We start from the raw sequence: 16396 nt of genomic DNA on the forward strand, positions 1-16396 counted from the left end.
CCAGCAGAGGAATCTGTATGCAAAACACCCTCCTAATTAAATGCAGAAGCAGCCAACGTTACAGGGAATTAGGCAGCATAATAAATAGGTTTATACCTTAAAAAAATGCTGTGGAACAAGGAACTGCACTGACAGACCAAAGGCTACCTTCATGCCCCAAAGGCGAACCAGCCAGAAAAACCCAAGTGTGACACCAGCCAGGTTTTATAACAATTTATGTCAGAACAATGAATTTGGATTTCTACCAAATTCATTATTGGTTGTAAGCAGGTAATCCAGCAGAGTCCTGGTGCAGCAGAGTTTTCTGCAGAGTCCCCCAGCAACTTGGGCTTCCAGCTCCTGCAGTGAAAGAAGTGATGAGGTGTTTGCAGGTACCTCCACAATGAGTCTCACCTAGCTGGGGCTGTGCGATGACCTCAGCCCCCAGCTTAGCCCCGTGCACTGACATTAAAGTGCCTTTGAGCCGGTACATCCCTGCTGTGGTGCGGGTGGCCTGGGTTAGGGCAAGCGGAGGTGCGGAGTCGGACAGGTAAGCTCTGAATCTTGTGTCTTCCTGTTTACTTCCTGCTTGTTCTTTGTTGAACTAGCCTGGAGAGACCAACCTTCTCAGATGAACATATCACCCTGGAGATATGCTCCGAGACCATGAACTGGTCTATTGAAGAGCTACTGAAGAGCATCAGCAACTTCTGGCTACTGCTGCTCCATGCCCGATGCAGGGCAGCATGTAAACCGGTCTCTTTTAGCCAAGTTCCAAAGTTAAACACGTGCTTAAGCAGTTTTCTTACGTAAAGATGCATTCCCGAATCAGACTGTTAGTCTAGATTAATGCTGGCCAGCTACAGATGAACTTCTCTGAGTCATCCCCCAGAGACATCAGGTCCCTTAAAATAGCAACAACAACAGAATCTATAGAAAGGCTTGAATATTTTAACTGAAAGCTATGATCACAATGCTTTACATAAGTGTGGCGAACAGGCCACCCTCCCCAGACTGAAATAAGGATTCACTTCAGGCCAGGACACCTTTGCAATTCAGTCTCACACGCTGGGAAGCACAGCCCTGCCGATGCTGCTGACATTGCCTGATGCAAAACAGCAACAAACTGCCTTGGTTGTTTTATTTCTTCCCCTGCAATTTTAATTTTTCAAGTGAAACCACTTGAGGAAAAGACCAGAGGTAGTGGAATCATCAGTGTTGTCTGAAGAGTGGTGGCAACAGCTGGTGCTTTGGAGGTTTGCACTGGGAAAGCAACAAACCCCCCTCAAGACTGAGGAGACTTCATGCAGACCAGCAACAGCCTCGAGACAAGTGAAGGGAAACCTGGCCACAAAGGATGACAGGGGCCATTTTCCCAGAGGTCCAACAAAGGTTGGAATATAGCTGTTCTTCTCCATGTCCCTTCTTGCTGTGTGATGGGGATGGAGATAGAGAAGGGCCAACATCCTGGAGCAATGGTGCTGGAGCTGGAAGATTCATGAGGAAGCAGCCTGGCATGTGCCATTGTGCTGAACTGGTGTCCCGCCACCTCTCCGTAGCAAAATCGAGGGACAGGTGAGGATTGTCAGGAACCTGAAGCCACCAACAGTCTTTAATTGCCCCAGTCAGCCTTGTCTGGGACCTCTACCCGTGACCCGCTGCTCCAGGAGCTCCATTTAAGCTGAGTTCTGGGCAACCACTGTTTTTCTGAGCTCTCCTGTAGGTGCATCTGCTCCTAGGCTTTCCCAGATGGATCCTGAACTTATCTCGGTGCCTTGCTTTTGCCAGGTCACACCTAGACGGTGGCCCTATCGATGGGCCCCACTGCTGCTGCTACCATGCCTCTGCTCGCCTGGCTGTGGGGCTGCACCCAGCTGGGGAGGTTGTTGCCTAGCCCATGCTGTGCCTGTCCTCGGTTCCTGGCTCACCTTCCCTCAGGCCAATGGGTGGCCTTCGCTGTTCTACGGGGTTGTAGAAGAAGGATGCAGTGCTGTGGAGGTGTTAAGCTCATGGCAACACCATTCCTGATGGAGCGCAGCTCTCTTATCTACATGTGACCTTTAGCCCCCTCTCTGCCTTCCCCCACTTGAGATCCCCTACCAGTTTTCACCAATCTCACAAAATTCCCGCAATCCCGTTTAGACCCAGACGTAACTGTGATCCCTTCCTGCTGCCTGGCATCCCCATGACTTCTCCACCTCCATGATCCACCCAAAACGTTCACTGGTACCTCACAGACTCCCTCAAACCTGGTGAGCTCCTCGCTCCAACCCTCCTCTCCAGCCCCGCTGAAACTCCCCCATGTCCTCCCAGCTCTTCTCCTTTCACCATCAGTCCCCAACTTTGTGCTGGTGCTTTTGTAACCATGGACAGCAAGTTCCTTGAGGGTTTTTCTGTAAAAAGCTTTTTTTCTGTTGACCGTGGTTCTCTCTACACTGCTCACGTGAGGGACAACCCCTTAAATTCCCCACCAGACCTTTCCGTGGCTGTGTCCTGCTCACGCAAAGTAGTTTTTCATCTTGTGCTAGTGGGAGGGGGCCATCTCCCTTGTAATGCTTTTTCCCATGGCATTTATTTAATTTCCTGCTTGCTCCCACCTGTGGCCTGTCTCCCAGCACTCCTGATAGCTTGGAGTTTTCTGGTGGCTTCACTGCTTGTTCAGGAGGGTTGGGACTGCAGTTTTTTAATAATTTGGAGTTGGTTCCTGTATAGGAGGTGGTAGGGTTATGCTGGCAGTGAGATGGGTAAGACTTGGGCTTAAGGATCTTTATTTGCCTTGGGGATTGCAGAGCAGTGCAGAGCTGGGAGGGAGGAGGCAAAATAAAGGGTTCATCTGAGGTTGAGGGTTTCCTTGAAAAAGCCAAGCCCTGTGTGAAAGGCGTCTCTGCAACACTTCACTGTTAGGCTCCACTGTGGGATAAAGCCCTCGTTTTGTACAATTCAACCAGTATTTCACCCACCACCAATATAATACCCCTGGAAACCTGTGCAAGGGCTGATTTACAGCCAGCATTATTCATAAAAATGCACGGCACCAACGTAAGATGTCAAAACCCAAGGTGTTTCCAAAGCGTGTGCATGTGCAGTCGCGCAGCTGGAAAGTGGTGCAGGTGAAATACGTGTTTCGAATCATTGATCTTCTCCTCAAACCCCAAATCAGGCCGCCGAGAGTCCCCAAGGGCATCCTCTGGGGTCAGGGAGCGCGGCGGAGAGGCTCTAAGTTTTGAGTGCTGGGGAAGAAATGACCCTCGACGGGAAGCTTGAGGGTTTCGTGGGTTTCTTTAAAAGTAAAAAAGCGCCTGCTGGGGCAAAGGCCTGGCGCTGAGGGCGGGGGCGCCGCCCCGCCGCAGGGCGCTGTGAGGGCGCGGGTGGCCCGATGGCGGGAGGCGGGTCCGGCAGCCCGGGCCCGGCCCGGCCCCGCGGGGCCGAGCTGCCATTTCGCGGGCGTCCCTCCCGCGGCGGGCGGCGCCGCCCCCTCCCTCAGCCTGCGGGGCGCGACATGGCGGCGGGGCGGGCGCTGCTGCGGCTGCTGCCGCCGCTGCTGCTGGTGGCGGGGCTGGAGCCGGTGGGCGCCGTGTGGCCGCAGCCCCAGGCCCAGCGCTCCCCGCCGGGCGGCGGCCGCTGCCCGCTGCCTCCCCGCCGCTTCCGCTTCACCTACGCCGCCGGCTCCGCCGTGGGGCCGGGCTGCGCCGTGCTGGAGGCGGCCTTCCAGCGGTACTGGGCGCTGCTCTTCGCCGCCGCCCGCCCGACCGGTGAGGCGGGGCGGGGGCTGCCGGCGGGGCGGGGGGGCTCGGCGGCCTCCCCGCGCGGGGACGAGGGGCTGCAGGAAGGGCGGTTGACCCTTTCGTGTGAGGCTTTATTCTTCAAAGCAAAGCCCCCAACCCAACCCCTCGCGTATGCGGGGGCTCAAACCACGGGGTTTGTGTGGCGGTCTGGTTTTTAACCCCCGTATTCCTCAGTTCAGCAGGGGCTGGTGGCGAGGGGAGATGGTGGCTGTGGCCTGATGGCGCAGTGGCTTGAATCGAGTCTTGTAGCCCAGGGCAGCGTTGCGTTTGTATGTGGAGGGCAATGCCTGCGGCACGCACGTTTTAAAATAAAATCTAATCCTGTTTGGCACAGTAAGCACTAGTCTTGCATTTCCTTCAAGGAGATGGGCTCTTGCTATCAAGAGTTTGCTCTTTCCATCTCATTTTTTATCTTCAGATCGTGTTTCAGCTCACCAACACTTTGGTTTGCTTCCTTTTCTTGTGACTGCAGGGAGAGCTGTTGCTGGTGTTGCGCTTGCTCCAGTTTCGGTGCTTTTTTGCAAGTCTTGGCTTTTCCTGTTTCTAGCAGTTCTTGGTGTCCAGTGTGAAGCTTTACCTTGAAGAAAGACTCTTGTTGCTTCGTGTGTGTTTCTTACCGTGCCATGGGGCACTTGCTGCCAAAGTTGAGCTGCTCGGTGTCCTGAGGCAGCATGGCTTTTCTGGCAGAGAGGTAGTAGCTCTTGGATTCATCCTGAAATTCTAGGGTGAGATGAGGAAAGGCAAAATCTTTGAGAGCCTGGGCTTGGTTTAGGACAGGTTATAAAAGTTTCTTGCCCCCGGACTTCGTCATGATAGCACCCGTTGTATGTCTGGGATAAAATGCAGGAAATTCCCTGGCTGTGTTCGCAGAGGCAAGCACAGGCTGGGGAGCCAGTGTGCACGGATGCTCAGTGCCTGCGTGGGTCTGCAGCAGCCTGAAGCGCTATATCTGGGGAATATGAAATGCTTCATTCATCAAAAAGAGCTAGTAACTCTGCCTCCGAGTGTTTTAAATGTCAGCGTGAACTCTGTCGCTGCTGATCAAAGCAGAAGCCGCCCTGCTTCATCTCGAGCGCATCGTGCTTTGACAAAGGCAAGTTTGAAACACTAAGAACCGTTTGGCTTACTTTATTTCTTCAACTCTTGTAAGTAGCAGTAGAAATAAATCTTGATACGGGAGCTGCAGAAGACTCCTCTTGTTTCATTTTTTGCTGCTGGGAACTAAAACCAGCTGATGTAATTATTCACATTTTCCTGTTCCTCCCAGAGGGGAAGTATGACCATTGCATCACTTGGAGCAACTTCATGGGGTCATGAGATCGAGCTCATACTCACTGCATTCCATATGCCCTGCTTTATGACACTCAAACTACATGATTAATTTTAAGGCTTCAAGCTCTTTCTCCTTTTTTTTTTTTTTTTTTTTTTTTTTTTTTTTTTTTTTTTTAGTATGTAGGTTGTTAGGAAGAACAGGCAATGGAAACCCTGAATGGAAGGAAATAGTTTCTCTTAACAGACAAACAGGAGAAACCATTTTCTGCCTGTTTCAGAAAGCTACTCTGTCAGTTTAATAAGCAAGCAAGACTATGTCCAAACTCTGCATTCATCCTGGACTTCAAGTGTGAAAACAGGCTGATTTAAGTTAGGAGGGACTTATGGGGGTCTTTGGTCAAGCTCCTGCTCAAAATAGGGCCAAACCTAGAGTTGGAGCCAACTTTGCAGTTGGGTCAAGTTTCTCAGAGCACTGTCCAGCTGAAATTGTGGTATTTCTAAGGATGGTGAACAGTCCTTGCTGAAGCGTTTGACCACCCTCAAGGTGACGAATTATTTTGTTTTCCTTCTCTCTAATTGGGATTTCCCTTGCTGCTCTTCCCTTGTCTGTTGTCCTTAAGCTGAGCTGCTCTGAAACGAGTCTGAGACCCAGGACCCTGCGTGGAACTCAAACCAGACTAATGTCTCACAGGTGCTAAGTGCTAATCTGCCACAGTCATTGTGTTAATGTCCTTGTCTTCCGGTCCATGACCATAATTAACTTGACTTGTGCCTTCAGAGTGCTCTTTTGAACGGTGAACTTCAGCCTTTGTGGTTGATGGGTCACTGATCCCTGCTGCGCCCATCTGCAGTGCCTTCTGGGTGTGGTAGTGGTGGTGTTTGCCTGCTCCTTGGCCCAGGAGACTATGTTTGGGCTTGGCAGTGTCTCCCTGGGTGGGTTTAAACGTGGTGTGTGGTGATGGGACCAATCCTGTCGAGGCTTCTCAACAGAAAGAGTATTTCCCGTGTCCCCAGGCTTGCGAGTGGCTGTCTCTGGTGAGCTGCTGTCTCGCTGAGCAGAGGGAGCAGGTCTTGCTGTGCTGCCGTGCCAGCTTGCACATCTGCGAGGTTGCCTTGGCTACCGGCTCGTCTGTAACCGAGAGGAAAGCTCAAACCAGAGGGCTATCTTCAAGCCATTTCTCTTCTTTCTGTGGAGGTTTCGCCATTCTGTCATGGAGAAAATTTGGGGGTTCTGGCTCCTGCAAGCTTTGGAGCATGGACTCTCTGCATTTCACCCAAAACACCGGTGGTGCCACGGTCTCTCTGAAGTCTGCTTGGTGCCTGGCTTCTGGCCAGCTTCACTCAAAGCCAAGCTTTTTATTTTTTTAGTGACCATGGGCTGTTCCTGGGAATGCTGGAGGGGTGCAGGCATGGACCCTGGCAGTGATTAGCAGGATCCCACCCCACTAACCCTCGTTCCTCTTGGCCAGAGACTGCTGTGAGTAGACCCGTGCATCTCAGCAAAGGCTGAAGACCTCCCTTTGGGGTTGGGGGAGTGATTCCAGTGAGAACTCGGGCCTCTGCATCCCAAGAAGTGCTCCTTCAGATAGAGAAGCATGGCCAGAGCTCCTGCCTGGGGTCTGAACGTGACTGGGTTTATTTTTCTGGCTGCTGTGTCTGGGACCTGCTCTGCAGAAAGTGAGGTCGGTCGGGAGCCTGTCTGTGCTGGGCGAGACCTTCTGGTGGCCTCTAACAGCCTGACTGTTCAGTATGTTTGGATTCATTCTCCACCCCTTTTTTACTGGGTTTCTTTGCCCTTTCTGAGAAGTGCAGGTAGGGTGGCAGAACTCCTGGGTTTGTGCTTTTTTCTGTAGTGCTGGGAGAGTTTGGAAACAGGAAGCTTTTCCCCCCCTTGGAGCAGATTTGAGTGGTCATGGCTGTTGTTTAGAGCAGGGGCCGGTGTGCAGGAAGCCTTGGGGGCTGCTGCTAGACCATGCTCTGATGTCTCTCTTCTGTGGTGTGCTCCCTTAAGCTTCCACTGTGAAGCCTTCCCTGGGGGCTGCCTCACCATCAGACCTCCACACTAAAAGCTGGGGTCATCTCGTGTGCTTCTGGTTGCCTGGGTTGAAAGAAGCCCCTGCTGAGCACTCCCTGTCCCTGATCTGGGGTGAAGGAGGGGGTACCCCTTCCTGCCCATGTACTCCTGCAGCTCCATTGCTAGATGGTCTGGGAGAACAGTGGCGGCCTGGAAGCAGGGAAAAGAGCCAGGATGGGACTTACGTCTGTGATCTGTGTCCCTTGCAGAGAACGGGCAACCCTGGGGCACGCCCTGCACTCAGCTCCTTGTCTTCGTTGCCACACCAGGCTGTGATGGGTTTCCCAGCCTGGACTCCAAGGAGAGCTGTGAGTATCAGGGTTGGGAGTGGGAGGGAGTGACAGGAGCAGGAGTGCAGCTGTTTCTGTGCCCGCCAGTTGGAAATAGCACTCAGCAGCACTTACCCCCGATTTCAGGGAGGCAACAATCCTTATGGTATTATTGAGAAGTGGGCAGGGAGGGGGCGACTTACCTGAGGATGCTGATGAAGCAGTGGGAGAGGTTTAAAAGAAAAAAAGAAACCCCCAAATCAGGTTTTTGGGGATCCCAGGGTGCAGTCCTGTATCAAAACTTCTGCCTGGTGCTGCTGCACCCACTGGAATGTGGGACCTAATGCCAGCGCCGGCCCCTCTGATGCTGTGTTTCAGATAAGCTCTCTGTTTCGGAAGGCTCCCTGCTGCTCTCCGCAGATGCTGTCTGGGGAGCTCTCAGAGGTGAGGTGTGCTTTCTGTGGGGCATTCCCGCTCTCCCTGTCTCAGGCCTATGGGAATGTCTCTCTGTGCCTCTCTCTTTTCATAGACTTATTTGTTAATTGAGCTCTGTTCCTTTGGGGGAATCTGTGCTGAGAAAGGGATCTGTGCGGTGTGGTTTTCTTGCAGGCCTGGAAACTTTCAGCCAGCTCGTTGGGAGAGATGAGAACGGCATGGTGAGTCCTGGCCTCATCTCCTGGGGTCAGTCAGCTCTCTGTAATGCTCTTGCCTCCATGGGGACAGGCTTGGGATTGCTGGGGTGCTCAGGATGAGGAGGGTACCCGCAGCGCAGCACAGCCTTGCCAAAGGCCAAGTAGAGATTGATGAATCCAGCCTTCTGAGTGGTAAAGCGTTGCAGCTCTTTCTGTCTAGCTTGCACTCTGGGCAGTGAGGGTACCCCTCCTCATCCCGCCAGCCCTGGGGACAGAGGTGACCCTGATTGTCTCTTGCTAATGGCTGTGTTGCCTGAAGCCCTGCTCACTTCTTCCTCTTGTTCTCCATGTGCAGTACTACATCAACAAGACAGAAATCGTGGATTTTCCCCGCTTCCCTCATCGGGGATTGTTGCTGGACACCTCTCGTCACTACCTGCCTCTGAGAGCCATCCTGGAAACTCTGGTAAGATGCCTGTGCTGGGAGACAAAGTGTCCATTCCTCTGTGACAACTGAGGACTCCCTGAGTAGCCTGGAGGGCTCTCTGGGGTTTTGCTCCTTTCCAAAGATGCTGGGAGCTGTCTAATGCCTAGGCCACTGCATCTACATCTCATCAAGGAAGAGCTTGTCAAACCCAGGCTTTTTGAACAAAACCAGCTTGCTTGTCCCTAGATGTGGCAGGCTAGGGTGGGATGACAGCATGACCTCAATTCTTGATATACAGATGTGCATCATGGGAAAATGCTTCTGTGCTGCAAGTCCTTCACAGTGCCCATGGCTGTGTTTGTTCTGGTGTAACTCACAGCTCCCTCATTTGGGTGATTTTTCAGCTTCCTGAGGTATTTCGGATTCCTGAAATCCAGATTACTTCCCAAGGCCCTTTTTTTTCTGAGGCAAGGGGAAACACTTGACTTCTTCCCAGCCACATTAGACAAAAGGGTGTGGTGGCTCTGTGTTCATCCCAAGCAGAATTAAACTTCCAGGTCCCCACCACTGGCTCAGTTATAGGGAGAACAGAGATTTTATTGTGAGCAGAAGTACTGCTGGCCCTCTGCAGCTCTTTGTGGTGCCGGTGTGTTTGAAGAGAGGTGTCTGAATCCCTCCTGGATACTGAGGAGCATTTAGGGACTCTGCTTTGTCCTTCTGGAGCACAGGGACTTTGTCCCCTTTCTGTGGCGAGCTGGGTGACCTTTCAGAAGGGACATGGCATGTTCATCTTTGTTCCTGTTCCTTCCCAGGACGTCATGGCCTACAACAAGTTCAATGTGTTTCACTGGCACATTGTGGACGACCCATCTTTCCCCTATGAGAGCTTGACCTTCCCAGAGCTCAGCAAGCAGGTAACCCACCCCCATCACTGTGCAGCGCCCAGCCCAGGGCGAGCAGATCCTGAGCAAGGTGCTGAGATTTCCCATGTCCCCCCAGGGAGCCTTCCATGCCATGACCCACATCTACACAGCCAGTGACGTGCAGACGGTGATCGAGTACGCCCGGCTGCGTGGCATCAGAGTGGTTGCAGAGTTCGACACTCCCGGGCACACCCTCTCTTGGGGTCCAGGTGAGGAGCAGACCCTGCCTGCTGCTGCTGTGAGGAGAGTTGTAGTTGCACTGGGGAGGGGGAAGAAGGGGATGTGCAGCCTGGATCCTGAAAGCTGGTCCCGCAGGCTGTCTTAAGGAGGAGCAGACCGTTGTCTGAGGGAAGAAGGACCCAATGGTCCAACTTCTGGAACAAAATCCGAAGGGAAAACATTTCCATCTCTTCTTGGGTCCAAGCTGTGTGATTTTTTTGGAGAGAACATCTGCTCTGCCAACATCGTGGATATGCAAGGATCTTGGGTTCAAGCAGGGGAACAGCTGACCAAGCTTCCTCACTCTGCTCAGCTATGCCCCAGTCCTGACATTCTGCTCCCTGCTCTAAGGACTGCAAGTGTCTCCTCTTCTGTGTCTGGAAGTGTGAGAAGCTCCAGGAAAACGTTGCCTTGTCTTGCTCTCTCCTTCCCCTGCCTACAAATGCCGTGGCCCACACTGGGGTGCACCCTGTTCATGTGGTCGCAGCCAAAACTGGAGCTGCCCCTCCTTCCGTGTCTGCGGCGGGTGCGTGGAGCTGGGAGGGGGTGCTGGGGACTGCACCGGCATTACCTTTCCCCAACAGCTCTCTGTGTGGTTTCCCTCAGGAATGTCCCCAAAAAGGCAGTGAGGAGAGATACCAAGGGGAAACCTGGGAAGGGTAGAAACTGTAGCATCCTGCAAGGACTGGGTGTGTTTGTGTTCCATCCTCAGAGTACTGTTGCAGGGCAGGGGGGCAAAAAAGGTGTCCAGCCTAAAAGGCTCAAGCTCTGATCTCACATGGGGGTGCATGTTTGGGGTGGCAGTGGATGTGCGTGGGGGGAGCACAAGATGACCACAAAACACAGATCCTCTCCTGTCAGATCAGGCTTCCTGAGCCAGAGATCATGTTTCTGCTGCCATGATTGTTCTTCGTGCACAGTGTCTGGGTCTTCTGCTTCCATGGCAGGCACTGAGCTGTGCTGAGGGGGGTCTGGGGGGTTGTATGAGGCCGTACAGCCACATTTAGCCCCTTCCTCACTGTCCTGTGTTTATGACCCAGGTGCTCCAGGCCTCCTGACCCCCTGCTATTTGGGCAAGGATCCTTCTGGGACCTATGGGCCCATCAACCCCATCCTTAACAGCACCTACCAGTTTGTGACCAGTTTGTTTCAAGAGGTCAGCGCTGTGTTCCCAGACTTCTTTCTTCACCTCGGTGGCGATGAGGTGGACTTCACGTGCTGGTGAGTCTGGGATTGGTCTGGATGGGGGCTGGGGAGAAGTGTCTGGGACTGGAGTCCCAGCCCATTGCTTTTTGGTCATGATCATCTGCAGATCTTTGGTGTCCTGCTCCCCCAGGCTCTGTGTGTTGGTGTTTCTGTGCTCATGGTGACACTGGTTGTGGGAAGCCACTGCTGCCAGTGCACCCACAGCTGCCTGGGCTAGCCTTGGACCGACGTGGGATGGACTTGGCCATGTCTTGGCCTTAGTCCAGAGCTCGGGTTGCAGTTCTTTTATTCTTTTCTCTTTGGTACACAGGAAATCCAATCCAAACATTCGTGCTTTCATGAAGGAGATGGGCTTTGGTGAAGATTACAAAAAATTAGAGTCATTCTACATCCAGAGGTAAGGACAGTTACATCGTGGGTCTGCAGCTGCAGTATGTGACCAGCACAAATGTCTTCTGCCTCGGGGCCACCAGATCTCCTTTTCAGGAGCCTGCCCATTCAGGCCTGTCTCCCTGACCCCAAAGGGAGTAGCCTAGCCATGTTTTATTGGGGCTGACCCCAAAAAAGCCTGAGGCTGAGCAGAAAGAAGCCCTGTAAGGGGCTGTGCTTTCTCCCTTCTCCTTCAGAAGTACCTTCATGTCCTGCTATGCCTGTTGGGAATATCGGTGTGCCTGTTTTGGCTGTATGCAGCCAGCAAAGAGAGGGGAGTGTAGCTGGGATGACCCAATACTCAGTCTTCTTTCCACTCTAGGCTTCTGGACATCATCTCTTCCCTTGGCAAAGGCTATATCGTGTGGCAAGAGGTGTTTGACAATGCAGTGAAGGTGAGAGCTGCCTGCTTTCCCTAACGCCGTTACCTGTGCTGTGGTAAAGAGTTCCTGTGCTGGAACTCTGTCCTGGGACTGGGGTTGATCCTGAAGATGGTGCTGCCAGTGAGCTGCCCTTGTGGTGGCTTTGTCACACTGCTGTCAACGGTCTCTTCTCTCCAGGTTTATATAAACACCTGCAAGAGGCAAGTTTTAACCCTGCCCAGGACACTCTGCAAATGGCCTTATCCCTCCTTCTGTTGCTTCTGCAAATCAGATGGGAAGTGGCTCAAAAGCCAAGCCAAAGTCTGCCTCAGTTTCCCTTTGGGGGAGTTCAAAGCTGCGGATGGGTCAGGGCACTCTGCTTGTGGGGGGAGTATAGTGCTCTTGTTGCCACACTGATCCCACACATGGGGTTCATGTGCTCTTCAGGTGAGGCCAGACACCATCATCCATGTGTGGAAGGAGAACCCCACGCCATACACGGAGGAGATGGCCAATGTCACCAAGGCTGGCTACCGGGCTCTGCTCTCAGCCCCCTGGTACCTCAACCGCATCTCCTATGGGCAGGATTGGATGGCAGCCTACCAGGTTGAGCCCTTGAAGTTCGAAGGTGTGTTCCTTGTGTCCCCTTCCTGTATGGCAGCTGACTTGCCCCTCAGAGGTAGCACCAGGGCTGGCTGTCTTACTAACAAGTTCTCACAGCTGGTGTGAGGGTGCTTGAGTGACCGCGTCCTTGGTTCCTGTGCTACATCCCATTCCCTTGCTGCTGGCAGAAAACAACTCTGCTCTCCCCCAGCCTGGGGTGTGAAGCGGGGGCTTCCAGAAGGGCAAGTTAATCGCCTCCGTAGCTGAGCCACTCACCGCTGTTACAGGCACCTCTGTGGGCAGGGCAGTAAGTCGCCCCGTTATCTTAGAACACCCCCTCAGCTGAGCGCTGTGTCCCCTGGCAGGCAGCTCCGAGCAGAAGGCTCGGGTGATCGGCGGAGAGGCGTGCATGTGGGGTGAATACGTGGACGTCACTAACCTGGCCCCCAGGCTCTGGTAAGTGAGGCGGTGGGGAGGGGAGCTCGAGTTGCACGGAGCAGGACTCGGGCCCCTGTCTTTCGCCACTGAGCGGCGGGTGCCAAACGCTGTGGGCTTGGGCTGTGCATGGTGCTTTGTCCCTGTTCCCTGGCAGCGCCTCTGTGCTAGCAACAGCTTCACTGAGGCTTAAATGAGGGTTTTTTAAACTGTAACGTGCTCTGTACAACCTGCTGCTGCATACCTGCTGGTATGTGTCTAATGCTGGTCTCTGTCCGTCACCCCGGATCTGCGCATGTCTAGGAGTGGATCTGTTGATGTACAGAAGCCGTTTGTGTGCTTGGTCAGGAAAGCATTTGGGAGCTCAGGGCTCTGTGTGAGAAGCCTTCGAACTGTCCCCTGTCCTGACCGCCTGTGTCCCTCCTTCCTCAAGGCCAAGAGCTGGGGCCGTAGCTGAGAGACTGTGGAGTAACGCGACCGTCCGGGACCTGCAGGATGCCTACACACGGCTGGCCGACTTCCGCTGCAAGCTCCTGCGGTAACGTCCCTCCTCGCAGCCGGGCGCCGGCTCACGGGGACAGCGCAGAGGGCGCCCTCTCTGGGGTTGGACCCCGGGGAGGGCAGCGAGGGTGAAGTGGGCTTTCCCTGGTGCAGAATGACCCTTGTTCCTATTGAAAATCCCCGGCCTTTCTGCTGCCTGCGCGTGGGCAGAGCTTGCTTTGTGCAGTGCTGGAAGAGAGCCCCTGCTGCTGGCGTGGGCTGGTGGCTCTGTCGAGGAGAGGGCTTTGTGCTGAGGAAGGGGGACCCGTCAGCTATTGCCACCCCTCCTGCAGCACCACTGCCCTTGCCCTGTGCTCTCATGCAGGAGCAAAAAGCTGTCTGTAAGCGCAGAATAAAAACTGCTCCCTCCTTGTCACACCTGAGACAGGACACTGATGCTGCTCACACCACTCAGCCCTGCGTGTGCCCTCTGCCTGATGCCATCTCTCTGCTCTCTTTCCAGGCGTGGTGTCCAGGCGCAGCCTCTCTTCGTAGGATACTGTGAAAATGAATTTGGCGGGTTTTGAGGGGCGAGTCCCACAGCCCTCGGTTGCTGTGCACACAGGAGGAACGATCCCTCTCTCCCTCAAAAGCTGCTGGCTTGGCAGAGGGACCCTTCCCACCCCCAGCTTCTGCTCTTGCTTTATTGCAATGAACTTTTTTTTTTTTTCCTCAGTGTGCACTCTTTGCCTCTTTTTCTATTTTGATTTCTTTAAATCTATAAATAAATGACCCCAAAGAGGAAAAAGGTGCCTTTTCATGCTCAGCTGAGTTTTGGGAGACCATGCGAGGGTTATTGTTGTCAGGAGCTGGGTAGGGTTTGCTCCAGCAATGCCAGTGACGGAGCGTCGTCCCTGTGGCTCTGGTGCTTGCCGGTTGCTCCTCAGCTGCATAAACTCTGTTTAGCCTCTGCTGCTGTCACAGACTCTGTCCCTGTAGAGAGAAGGTGTGGGCTCCCCCTGTTTTTTCACCTTGACCTTCTGCCATCTGCACGCGCACAGGGGACTGTCTGTGCCAGGACACCGTGGCCTCCCACGTGCCAGTGGCCAGTGTTGTGGCCTTGGCTCCTGTTCTTGTCTCTCTGCTCAATCTGCCTAGGGCCCGGCAGGAGCCTTGCCTGTGAGCTGCCGCCGCTGCTGCCCCAAACCTGTCTGCTGCCAGCTCCTCCTGAGACAGAGACACGCCAAAGCCTCTCCGAGGAGACCCTGCAAACCTGCCGGGCAGCGCACGGATATGACGGTGTCGCTGCTCGGTGCTTCAGTGAGCTCTCACCTCTGCTCAGGGTTTGGCCAACTCACCCGTCCCCCTCCTGCGCGCTTGTCCTCAGGCTGGGGAGCTCAGCTCCTGCCCTCCCGCCTCCAGAGGGATTGGGTTTGGATAGTGTTTCTCTCGGAGAAGAGACTGGTGGTGCTGCTGTCCCACGGAGCTGGGACAGTCATCGTTCTTGTCCTTTGAGGCTGGGGTAGCCATGTGGGAAACCCAGCTGAAGGCAGGGAATCTCTTGGGGAGAAATCCTGGCTGCTGGGACTGTTGGATGTTGTGTCTTGGTCTTAAATGAGTGAGGTCTGTTATGGATGGAAACCTTTTACTATTGAACTTTAAATTACAAATTTAAAATTAAAATGGATGAAAAATATTTGAAAATTGTCAGGTCTTGCATTTCTTTACCCTCTTGTGAAAGCAGTGCTCCCCTGAAGTGATACATCTTAAAGGAGGGGGGAAAGAGACTGTGAAGCCCAACCACCCCAGAGCAGGGAAATTCAGCCAGATTTGGGGAAAGAGGGATATTTTTTTCCCCCTAGGCAGGGTGGGAGGGGAAGGGCCCTGTGTCATGGGAGAAGGTGCTCCTCTGCTTCCTCCAAGCCTCCATGGGAAGCTTATGCCCCTTTTCTCTGTTTGGTCGCGAATGCTGTCCTGGCTTTGTGCTCAAGGCTTCCTTCCACTGGGCTTTGGCGTGCCATGAGATCCTTGCCCCGTCCTCCCGGCCCCACCTAGCGCTTCTCCTCCCTGGGGGGACATCCTGCGCTCTGCCCCCGGGCTCCGCTGCTGCCACCCAGTGTCCCCAGGGCAGGTCTTAGGCCTCGCTTTGGGAAGCCTGGCTCTGTGGTGGCCAGCTTTTAGTCTGTGCCGGTGGCCTCCAGCACCTCAGGCCCGGGCGTCTGCTCCGTCTGCGCGGCCGCTTCCGCCTGGCTCTTCCCGCCGCCGCGCCGGGGCAAGAGCAGCCCAGAGGCCATAGTTAGCTGCTTGGCCGCAGCGCTTCGGGCCTTGAGCAGGTGGCAGGCACAGAGGAAAGGGGTTATTATCTCCTCCAGTTTTGAAATGTTGCTTTTTACCCTTTTTTTCCCCCCAAGGTGGGTAAACTGGTATCTTTTGTCACCTGGGAGGGCTGGGGCCAAGGGGAGCTGAACCCTGGGGAAGGTGTTGGTGCTGCTCCGTGTGTGCTGCGGGCTCTCCCCCATCCCACCCGTCCCCTGGCCCTGCCCTCGCCCTGCCTGACCCCCGCCTTGCCGGATACGGGGCCTGGGGGGCTCCAGTGCCGGCGGGACCGGCACGGGGGGACCCCCCCAGCCCTGCGCCTCCCTCTAAAGCCTGGTATTGATGATCCCGGTTAAATTCCAACCCCACGATCTTGTTTCCTGGGGGATTCTGCACCAGCATCTCCCCAAAACCACCATCTCGGGGGCAGCTTGGCAACGTTTTCACCCTTGCAAAGGCCAGGCTCCCCGTCGGTGGGGAGGGAGTACCTCGCTTTCCCCCGCCGCGGCCTCGCCGCGCGGCCCGTTCCTTCCAGAACATCTATTTTGGTCGCGTAAAACTTGCTGGGGAGCAGCGGAGAACAGGCAGCGTGTGAATCACTCGGGGCCAACGGGTTTAAAAATAAACCCAGGCGGCGGCGAAGAACAGCCGCCGAGCTGCCAGATTTCGGCAGGATTACGCTCCGCGCCTCCGAAACCCACCCATGGGTGCCCGCCCGGGGCGCCGTCCCCAGCCGGAGGGTTTTATTGGGACACGCTCGCGTGTGTTTGCACGCGCATCCTCGCAGCTGCGTGCACGCCCAGGAGCGCTCACCAACACACGTGCACGTGCGCTCACAGACACGTGCTCCCGTGCACACGCGTGCACACGTGCACACTCCGGCGCACACCTGCTCGCTTGCATGCGCGTGCAAAGGCTCGCACATGCTCACGCACCGTCGCACAGGGCCCGCAGCGCGGACGGGAAGCTGCCTGGGCACGTTCTT

General features: G+C 54.6%; 1 protein-coding gene across 1 annotated transcript; it reads left to right on the forward strand.

Moving 5' to 3' along the window:
- The first annotated feature begins 3449 nt into the window (after positions 1 to 3449).
- On the forward strand, positions 3450 to 14773 carry HEXA (hexosaminidase subunit alpha). Its single transcript, XM_074917223.1, has 14 exons — positions 3450 to 3731; positions 7320 to 7418; positions 7758 to 7823; positions 7989 to 8035; positions 8367 to 8477; positions 9251 to 9352; positions 9438 to 9570; positions 10621 to 10801; positions 11097 to 11183; positions 11538 to 11610; positions 12025 to 12205; positions 12546 to 12636; positions 13049 to 13153; positions 13619 to 14773. The coding sequence occupies exons 1-14, from the start codon at positions 3479 to 3481 to the stop codon at positions 13680 to 13682; spliced, it is 1593 nt and encodes a 530-aa protein (XP_074773324.1). The 5' UTR covers positions 3450 to 3478; the 3' UTR covers positions 13683 to 14773.
- Positions 14774 to 16396: the final 1623 nt, after the last annotated feature.

This window comes from Athene noctua, chromosome 13 (genome assembly GCF_965140245.1).
Source record: "Athene noctua chromosome 13, bAthNoc1.hap1.1, whole genome shotgun sequence".
NCBI classification, from domain to species: Eukaryota; Metazoa; Chordata; class Aves; order Strigiformes; family Strigidae; genus Athene; species Athene noctua.